Source organism: Eucyclogobius newberryi, unplaced genomic scaffold (assembly GCF_026437365.1).
Source record: "Eucyclogobius newberryi isolate DKJ021-1_F unplaced genomic scaffold, fEucNew1.0.hap1 SCAF_18, whole genome shotgun sequence".
In the NCBI taxonomy this organism is placed as follows: Eukaryota; Metazoa; Chordata; class Actinopteri; order Gobiiformes; family Gobiidae; genus Eucyclogobius; species Eucyclogobius newberryi.
The window spans coordinates 4,133,807-4,144,354 of record NW_027315812.1 but is presented as its reverse complement, the minus strand read 5'-3'; the positions used below and the strand labels follow the sequence as shown (position 1 = coordinate 4,144,354).

The following is a 10,548-nucleotide window of genomic DNA, read 5'->3' as shown; positions in this document are numbered from 1 at the left end:
TGTTATGGCGTTGCCGTAACGATGACCGAAACCTTCCATGTTATTCCAATGGGGAAATCGCCAGAACATGTTTACACTTTATACTTTCACAAACTCCTCTTAGGGCGTTTGCCCTATTAACCTGAAATTTGGTGAGACTCATCTTCAGGACCATCAAAAGTTATCCACATTTTCATTCAAAGAGTCACGGTGTCTGTGCGGCAAAGCCGCACATTTTGCCAAGAATTCAAAATAAAATAGCTTTTTGATGTAAAACAAAGGGGAGAAGATGTGACAGCGTCACAGATTCAGCAGTAGGCGTAATAAAAGGACAATTGGGGCGCGTTAGCGCCCCCTCCTCTTGCGGCGTGGCGGCGGTGTGGCGGCGAGGGCCGATCATTGCCGCTTGCGGCTATATTTATTATTATTATTGTATGTCATTTGCATATGTAAAGCACAGTTCAAGAAATGCAGGAGATAGAAACAAGCACAAATCAAGATAAACTATTTCAAATATATTTAAATCCAACCAATCTGACTAGAATAACTCATATGATACAATGAAATATATAAGAAAAAGAATAACACAAATATAATCCATCATGAACTATATTTTAATTTTAGCTTTTAAATGAACCACGTTCCGTGTTCTCGCGAGACTTGCCCCACAGCGCCCCCTGGCCTCCAGCGGCGGATCTGCTGCGGCTGAAGCTGAAGCGCAGCTAACGACAACAACACGAAACACACACAAAACACACGTTTACAACTGTGTGGCCGCTTTTCTGCGCCCGCGGTCGTCTCCACGGGCCTCCGGGAGCACACCACCGCGGCTACAGCCCGACACCACCGGACACAAGCCGCCCGAGGAGCCCGGGACCGCGGCTAACGCTCCTCCGCTAACCCCCGAGGAGAGCGGCGCGGCCTGCTGCTGCACCCGGCCCAGCGCGCTCCTGACGCGGCCGGTGCGCTCAGGAAACACCGCTGCTTCTGCTGGATCCCCTTCTATTGCGATTCTACACGTGTTTGGACTTTGAATTCACGCCGGCAACATTCATCGTGACTTCACGCGTTTTGAGTGCTTTTACCGGGCCGCTGCGAGCTTTCGTTCCCCGGAGAGCCGCGTTTAAAGCCGGCGCGGCCTGTTTTGTTGTCGGCGTGAATGGCGGAACAATAACAGTGCGCGCTCCCCGGCTGCACGGAGCCTTCACGCGCGGGGACAGGGACGCGTGCACGGGACACCGGGGACGCATGCACAGGGCTGTGGGAACACAGGGGACGCGTGCACGGGACTGTGGACAAATCTGCACATAATCTAACCGCGGGGCCACGGAGGAACACGGCCACATAAAATTTAAAAAACGATTTTGGAGCAACGTTTTGCAGCTTCGCGTTTGAATTCCGCCTCAAACACGGTCCACGGAGAAGCCCGATGGACGCTTAGCCTTTTGCACGTTTCTGCGGTGAATATTGCACGTTTTTGCCGCTCGTAAATGACGCGTGTGGTCGCGTGCGGCTGCAGCAGGACGGATGATGCGCACCACAGGGACCTGAACCTGCTTCAGTGACATCACCGGCACTTTGCACGTTTTGTCTGAGCGGAAATCGCACTTCTATAGCGGGAAAAGGCGTTTGTTGCTCCGGAAGTCAGCTTATTTGCGGTTAAATGTTGACTTTACGCGTGATTTGAACAACTGCGCGCCCGAGATAAGTTCATGGCACCGGGACACGACGGAGAGACGAGCACCATGGCGACGCGCGCGTGACCCCGGATGGCAGTGCGGCCGTGAGGCACCGCGGGGCAGACATGAACCCGGTGAACGCCACGGCTCTGTTCGTGTCGGCGGCCCGCTCCGTGCTGCAGTGCGACCCGCGGGACCCCCTGGCCCTGGCGGAGCTCTGCAGGCTGCTGCCCTTCTTCCGCCAGTCCCTGTCCTGCCTGGTCTGCGGTGAGTCCCGGCTCTAAGCACCAGCGGGGGCGGGGGGGGTCAGGTTTACGTGGGACCCCCCTCAGAATGTCCCGGTGGTTTAGTCACACAAACACGCCTTTATTTTTGAAATGACCACGAGGGTCAGTGAAGCGTGATTTGGTTTGAGTCTGTGTTTGTTGAAACTGTGTTTAAAGGTGCAATGTGTAACTTTTCATGATTCAAATGACAAACGGGCAAAGCTGAAGTCCAAATGTGTAAAAGATTGTGTTTTCAGAGGTGTTTCTCCTGTGACTGAACCTTTTGAGCGCTGCGTGAATCAAACGCTCTTTGAGAGGAGCTTCCTTAGCAACGGCGGTCGCTACGGCGCCAGCTGCAGAAGTAAAACGAGCTCCATTCATGGAAAGACATCAGCCGGAGCAAGGAGAGAGAGAGCGTGTCCACGAGCGTGTCCACGAGCGCGTCCACGAGCGCGTCCACGAGCGTGTCCACGAGCGCGTCCACGAGCGTGTCCACGAGCGCGTCCACGAGCGTGTCCACGAGCGTGTCCAGAAGTGAAGACGCCGGCGTGAAGAGGACGGCTTGTCTGAAGGATCAATACTTCGATACTAATCAATATTAGGGCTCCACCGATTAATCGACTTTGAAAAGTGTTTTCTTGGACTTAAACACGTAAAAAGACCTTTTTTAGAACAAAAACATTTTTCAATCAAAATGTTAAAAACATAAATAAAACTATTTCTGAAATTATTTTTGTAATAAATATTCTCTCTAGAAGCTTCAGTCTCAGATTTACACCTTTATTTGTTTAAATGTGTTTAAAACGTCTTAATGAACAACAGAAATAATAGTTTTGTACTTAATAATACTTAAACTAGTATCGAAACAGAAACACATTTTCTAATCCAGGCAAGAAGCGGAGCCCCCGCCATCACTGGTGTGAAAAAAAGAAAACAAATATTAATTTATTAATTTGTAATATCACTTTCCTGTCAAATATAGGCTATTAAATCTATTATTTAATTCATTTCATGTCATCTTTATTAAGGACACAAGTGCAGACAGATGTAACAGACAGTTAAAAAATTGAAAGTAAAATCTTTCTAGGGGCCAGATTAAAACATGGCCCCTAGATCATCTGGCCCCTGGGGCCACAAATGCTCAGGTCTGGTGAATATGAGATCTGTGGAGAATATTTACAGATAAAAACATGTTTATGTCTTGAGTGATGAACCCTGTTCTCTGACCGTGGCACGTTCTGACCGCACTGACCAGATCCAACCACTGGCATCATTTTAGAGTCGACTCGTCACAATTAGTTGATTGATTGTTGCAGCTCGATTGGCTTTGACCTGATCGAGCAGAAGAGCGCCCCCTGTAGCTCTCTAGTGAGAACACATCGTTTTTCTTTGTCACAATAAATCAGTTTGATCACAAAAACATTTCACAGTCAAAGGTTAAAAAAGAGCCAGGGTTTCTCAGGAGAGTCAGGCAAGTTTTCCACTCCGAGACAGCAGGGGGCGACGATGAGCACTTCAAACACCGCTCCGAGACAGCAGGGGGCGACGATGAGCACTTCAAACACCGCTCAGAGACAGCAGGGGGCGACGATGAGCACTTCAAACACCGCTCAGAGACAGCAGGGGGCGACGATGAGCACTTCAAACACCGCTCCGAGACAGCAGGGGGCGGCGACGGGCACTTGAAACGCCGCTCAGAGACAGCAGGGGGCGACGCCCATCACAGGGACTCACAGACTTGAATGTGACTTAGTGCTGCTTTACTTACTGTTCCCGCGTAAATGTCACAGTTCATACTGAGATTTGCTCTTTGATGCTCCTGATGAGCCCGTTGCCCCGGTAACCCTGGGTCACTGTCCCCTCAGGTAACCTCCTGTCGGACCCCATCGCCCCGGTGGACTCCAGCTGTCAGCACTATGTGTGTCTGGGCTGTAAGGGTCAGAGGATGCAGCTGCGCCCGTCCTGCAGCTGGTGCAAAGACTACTCTCGCTTTGAGCAGAACCGCCCACTGGCGCTGCTCGTGCGGTGCTACCGCCGGCTCTGCGCCTACGTGGCCCGCTCGCCGCTCGCTCCGCACATCGCCGCCGCCGCCTCCGAGTGCCCGGACCTGCAGGCCGCGCTCGCCGAGGGCCACGAGATGGCTCTGGAGCAGGAGGAGGACGAGGACGGTGAGGTGCAGGTGTGTACTGAGGGTGGCACGAGGGGTGCAGGTGTGTACTGAGGGTGGCAGGGTGGCACAGTGGCACGAGGGGGCAGGTGTGTACTGAGGGTGGCACGAGGGGTGCAGGTGTGTACTGAGGGTGGCACAGTGGCACGAGGGGCGCCGGTGTGTACTGGGGGTGGCACAGTGGCACGAGGGGGCAGGTGTGTACTGAGGGTGGCACAGTGGCACGAGGGGTGCAGGTGTGTACTGAGGGTGGCACAGTGGCACGAGGGGCGCAAGTGTGTACTGAGGGTGGCACGAGGGGCGCAGGTGTGTACTGAGGGTGGCACAGTGGCACGAGGGGCGCAGGTGTGTACTGAGGGTGGCATGAGGGGCGCAGGTGTGTACTGAGGGTGGCACAGTGGCACGAGGGGGCAGGTGTGTACTGAGGGTGGCACGAGGGGTGCAGGTGTGTACTTAGGGTGGCACAGTGGCACGAGGGGCGCCGGTGTGTACTGAGGGTGGCACAGTGGCACGAGGGGGCAGGTGTGTACTGAGGGTGGCACGGGGGGCGCCGGTGTGTACTGAGGGTGGCACAGTGGCACGAGGGGGCAGGTGTGTACTGAGGGTGGCACGGGGGGCGCAGGTGTGTACTGAGGGTGGCACAGTGGCACGAGGGGGCAGGTGTGTACTGAGGGTGGCACGGGGGGCGCAGGTGTGTACTGAGGGTGGCACAGTGGCACGAGGGGGCAGGTGTGTACTGAGGGTGGCACAGTGGCACGAGGGGGCAGGTGTGTACTGAGGGTGGCACGGGGGGCGCAGGTGTGTACTGAGGGTGGCACAGTGGCACGAGGGGGCAGGTGTGTACTGAGGGTGGCACGGGGGGCGCAGGTGTGTACTGAGGGTGGCACAGTGGCACGAGGGGGCAGGTGTGTACTGAGGGTGGCACGGGGGGCGCAGGTGTGTAAACGCACCAGTAAACCAGTGATATTGTTATTGTTTAGACGATGAACAGAAAACAAACTAAAATAGTCCCAAACTTTCCTCAAAAACAAAACCAAGAAAAAGTATTTAATCTCAAAACACACATTTTTGTTTCTTTTAAAAACTGTAATATTAATTTGTCATTCTCAGGACGAGGCTCCGCCCCTGAAGGAGGTGAAGGAGGAGCCAAACTGTGCCAGTGTGAACGGCCACGACTGGAACGGCCTTCCATCGTCCACCAGGGGGCGGAGTCCACAGCAAGTCTGCATCACCACTGCGACATGCGGTGGGGCGGGGCTCTCTGACATCATGGATGAGGGGGAGGGGCCTCTGCTGCTCAGCGTGGAGGAAGTGCTACGGACTCTGGACCCGCCCCCTCTGAACGGACCTTTCCAATCAGAGCCCGCCCCTGTGACGCTCAGCCAATCACAGACCGGCCCCGCCCACCGCCCGCAGCTCCTCGTCCAATCGGAAAGCTCCCCGGTCCTGGCTCCGTTTCGTTGCCATCGTAAACGCTCGCGTTCAGAAAGCGACAGTCAGAAGGTGTCGCCGGTGTCACTGAGCGTTCTCCGAGACGCCGAGCCCAAAGACGAGCTGCGCCCCGGGTCGCAGGCGCTGCCCTGCTCCGGGACGCCCCCTCTCCACGGCTCCGGGACATCCCCTCCCCTCTGCTCCGGGACGCCCCCTCCCCTCGGCTCCGGGACGCCCCCTCTCCCCGGCTCCGGGACATCCCCTCCCCTCTGCTCCGGGACGCCCCCTCCCCTCGGCTCCGGGTCGCAGGCGCTCCCCTGCTCCGGGACGCCTGCTCTCCACGGCTCCGGGACGCCCCCTCTCCTCGGCTCCGGGACGCCCCCGTGCCTCGCCCCGATGCCCAACGGAGGCAACGTCAGAGCGGGCAAGACTCTGCTGCTGCCCAAGCCTCTGAGAAAGCCCGAGCTTCACAGCGCTCCCAAGAAGGCCTGCACTAAAGCCCGACAGCAGGGGGCACCCAAACCCTGGCCTCAGCCACGGATACCACCCCTCCCCCACCCGCTGTCCCACCCGCCGTCCCACCCGCCGTCCCACCCGCCCTCGCCCTCCAAACCCATCTACAAGAAACCACCGGAGAAGAAAGGCTGCAAGTGCGGGCGCGCCACACAAAACCCGTCTGTGCTCACCTGCAGGGGGCAGCGCTGCCCCTGCTACTCCAACCGCAAGGTCAGAGGTCACACTGGGCTCTTCTGTGCCCAAATGTTCTGTGTCGTTTAAAACGATTGTTTGGTTGATGCCCACCAGCTCAGAGGGCAAGAGGAAAAACACGTCCAGAATGTTCTCTCAGCTGTGGGCTCTTAACAGAGTGAAGAGAACCAAAAAGCGGGACAAAAGGGACAAAAAGGGAAACAGAACAGAGAAGGGTGTTTCTGTCCCTTATGTCCCTGCACTGTCTGAAAAACATGAAACTCCTGTTTATTTTAAGGAAACACTTAAAACAGAACAATGTAGTTTATTCTGTCAATGCAATGCATGTGGTCGTGGGCGTGTCTAACAGTATCATGTAGGCGTGTCTAACGGTATCATGTGGGCGTGTAACAGTATCATGTGGGCGTGTCTAACAGTATCATGTAGGCGTGTCTAACAGTATCATGTAGGCGTGTCTAACGGTATCATGTGGGCGTGTCTAACAGTATCATGTGGGCGTGTCTAACAGTATCATGTAGGCGTGTCTAACAGTATCATGTAGGCGTGTCTAACGGTATCATGTGGGCGTGTAACAGTATCATGTGGGCGTGTCTAACAGTATCATGTGGGCGTGTCTAACAGTATCATGTAGGCGTGTCTAACGGTATCATGTGGGCGTGTAACAGTATCATGTGGGCGTGTCTAACAGTATCATGTAGGCGTGTCTAACAGTATCATGTAGGCGTGTCTAACGGTATCATGTGGGCGTGTCTAACAGTATCATGTGGGCGTGTCTAACAGTATCATGTAGGCGTGTCTAACAGTATCATGTAGGCGTGTCTAACGGTATCATGTGGGCGTGTAACAGTATCATGTGGGCGTGTCTAACAGTATCATGTGGGCGTGTCTAACAGTATCATGTGGGCGTGTCTAACAGTATCATGTAGGCGTGTCTAACAGTATCATGTAGGCGTGTCTAACGGTATCATGTGGGCGTGTAACAGTATCATGTGGGCGTGTCTAACAGTATCATGTAGGCGTGTCTAACAGTATCATGTGGGCGTGTCTAACAGTATCATGTGGTCGTAGGCGTGTCTAACAGTATCATGTGGGCGTGTCTAACAGTATCATGTAGGCGTGTCTAACAGTATCATGTGGGCGTGTCTAACAGTATCATGTGGTCGTAGGCGTGTCTAACAGTATCATGTGGGCGTGTCTTAACAGTATCATGTGGGCGTGTCTAACAGTATCATGTGGTCGTAGGCGTGTCTAACAGTATCATGTGGGCGTGTCTAACAGTATCTTGTGGGCGTGTCTAACAGTATCATGTGGTCGTAGGCGTGTCTAACAGTATCATGTGGTCGTAGGCGTGTCTAACAGTATCATGTGGGCGTGTCTAACAGTATCATGTGGTCGTAGGCGTGTCTAACAGTATCATGTGGGCGTGTCTAACAGTATCATGTGGTCGTAGGCGTGTCTAACAGTATCATGTGGGCGTGTCTAACAGTATCATGTAGGCGTGTCTAACAGTATCATGTGGGCGTGTCTAACAGTATCATGTGGGCGTGTCTAACAGTATCATGTGGTCGTAGGCGTGTCTAACAGTATCATGTGGGCGTGTCTAACAGTATCATGTAGGCGTGTCTAACAGTATCATGTGGGCGTGTCTAACAGTATCATGTGGGCGTGTCTAACAGTATCATGTAGGCGTGTCTAACAGTATCATGTGGTCGTAGGCGTGTCTAACAGTATCATGTGGGCGTGTCTAACAGTATCATGTAGGCGTGTCTAACAGTATCATGTGGGCGTGTCTAACAGTATCATGTAGGCGTGTCTAACAGTATCATGTGGGCGTGTCTAACAGTATCATGTGGGCGTGTCTAACAGTATCATGTAGGCGTGTCTAACAGTATCATGTGGTCGTAGGCGTGTCTAACAGTATCATGTGGGCGTGTCTAACAGTATCATGTAGGCGTGTCTAACAGTATCATGTGGGCGTGTCTAACAGTATCATGTGGGCGTGTCTAACAGTATCATGTAGGCGTGTCTAACAGTATCATGTGGTCGTAGGCGTGTCTAACAGTATCATGTGGGCGTGTCTAACAGTATCATGTGGGCGTGTCTAACAGTATCATGTAGGCGTGTCTAACAGTATCATGTGGTCGTAGGCGTGTCTAACAGTATCATGTGGGCGTGTCTAACAGTATCATGTAGGCGTGTCTAACAGTATCATGTGGTCGTAGGCGTGTCTAACAGTATCATGTGGGCGTGTCTAACAGTATCATGTAGGCGTGTCTAACAGTATCATGTGGTCGTAGGCGTGTCTGGACTGCATCTGTCGCGGTTGTCAGAACTCGTACATGGCGAATGGCGAGAAGAAGCTGGAGGCGTTCGCCGTCCCGGAGAAGGCTCTGGAGCAGACCAGACTCACGCTGGGCATCAACCTGAGCAGCATCACGGCGCTGCGTAACCCGGCGACCGCCGCCCCCGCCAACGCCCTCATCACTGCGACCACGCCCCCGGTGACCACCTCGTACCTGTCGTCGGGGGCGGGGCACGACGCCAGGGTCTTTGACTGGAGCTCAGGTATGACTGCAGAGGAAGAGCTCTGATTGGACGATACGCAGACGAGCTCTGCTGCGATTGGTGGACACGCACATTCCCCGCCTCCCTAGAGTCACGTGAGATGGAGGGAGGAGCCAGAACGCCACGGCGACAGAGGTGAAGAAGTTTAAGAGTAAAATGTGACTTTGTGTGAGTTTAAACGCCGCCATGTTGGACAGGAAGTGTTCCAATGATTAAAGTACTTTTTTAACCACGGCGAGAGTATTTAGCCTCGTTTTGTGCCCGTTTGTCTCACGTTATTAAATCTAAATGTTAAAACAAGAATACAAACATTCTGAATAACAGTTTATTGTTCTCTAAAGCTTTCAGTCGCCACATTTCAACACTTATTTAGTTAAAAGTAGAACTCATGGTTTGACTGTGGAACATTAAAATAATCGTCAGTTGCAGCTCTAGGTCCAGGAAACGTCCCTCTGATCTCCATGGAAACCTGACCGCCGCGGGCAAGGCCGGCGTCCCTGTCCAACGCGGCTGCGCTTTTCACACAAGGTTAAAGTTCACAGCGATTATTCATTTTGACCGATGTTTCTACGGCAAGCGCACTTCTCCTTCTGACCACCAGAGGACAGCACTTCTCCTTCTGACCACCAGAGGACAGCACTTCTCCTTCTGACCACCAGAGGACAGCACTTCTCCTTCTGACCACCAGGGGACAGCACTTCTCCTTCTGACCACCAGGGGACAGCACTTCTCCTTCTGACCACCAGGGGACAGCACTGGAGGAGGTGGAGTTCTGTTTTTCCTTAAACTGTAAAATTTTGTAAGATATTTCCACAATAAGAAAGAAATGAAAAAGTGGGCGTGTTGTGGTCATTCCTGCAGCTGGACACTAGAGGGCAGCAGCAGCAGCAGCAGCAGCAGCAGCAGCAGTAGCAGCAGCAGTAGCAGTAGCAGTAGCAGTAGTAGTAGTAGTAGTAGTAGTAGTAGTAGTAGTAGTAGTAGTAGTAGTAGTAGTAGCAGTAGCAGTAGCAGTAGCAGTGGTAGTGGTAGTGGTAGTGGTAGTTGTAGCAGACGAAAAGCACCAAAAATACTTACTTACTTATTTTGAATTTAACTTAATAAAAGTGCCACGTTTCAATAAAGAAAAGACAAAAGACTCATACGTTTATTAATGAACCTTTATTTTACAGACGAGATGGCCACGCCCCTAAATCTGATCATGATCTGATTTCTGGAGTTCTCCCATCACGTAATCTGATTATCGACGCTGACCGCTGAACTGACCACTGATCTGACCACTGATCTGACCACTGATCTGACCACTGAATTGACCACTGAACTGACCACTGAACTGACCACTGATCTGACCACTGAACTGACCACTGAACTGACCACTGAGCTGACCACTGAACTGACCGCTGAACTGACCACTGATCTGACCACTGAACTGACCACTGATCTGACCACTGAACTGTCCACTGAACTGACCACTGAAACAATCACTATCAAACATATATGTGTCAACTCAAAGTCTCAAAGTGTTTGACCTGACGTGACCGTTACCTAGCAACCGCGACGCTGACCAGAGCCAAAAGTCCTGTTCTGGTCATTATCATTGTCACGTGTTCTGATCATTATCATTGTCACATGTTCTGGTCATTATCATTGTCACGTGTTCTGGTCATTATCACATGTTCTGGTCATTATCACATGTTCTGGTCATTATCACATGTTCTGGTCATTATCATTGTCACGAGTTCTGGTCATTATCACA

General features: G+C 52.5%; 1 protein-coding gene across 1 annotated transcript; it reads left to right on the top strand.

The window, feature by feature from the left end:
• The first annotated feature begins 650 nt into the window (after window positions 1-650).
• Window positions 651-9,025, top strand: LOC140364302 (E3 ubiquitin-protein ligase MSL2-like). Its single transcript, XM_072450395.1, has 4 exons — window positions 651-1,925; window positions 3,790-4,103; window positions 5,202-6,248; window positions 8,528-9,025. Exons 1-4 carry the CDS (start codon window positions 1,784-1,786, stop codon window positions 8,819-8,821), a joined length of 1,797 nt encoding a protein of 598 aa, XP_072306496.1. The 5' UTR covers window positions 651-1,783; the 3' UTR covers window positions 8,822-9,025.
• The last annotated feature ends 1,523 nt before the right edge of the window (window positions 9,026-10,548 follow it).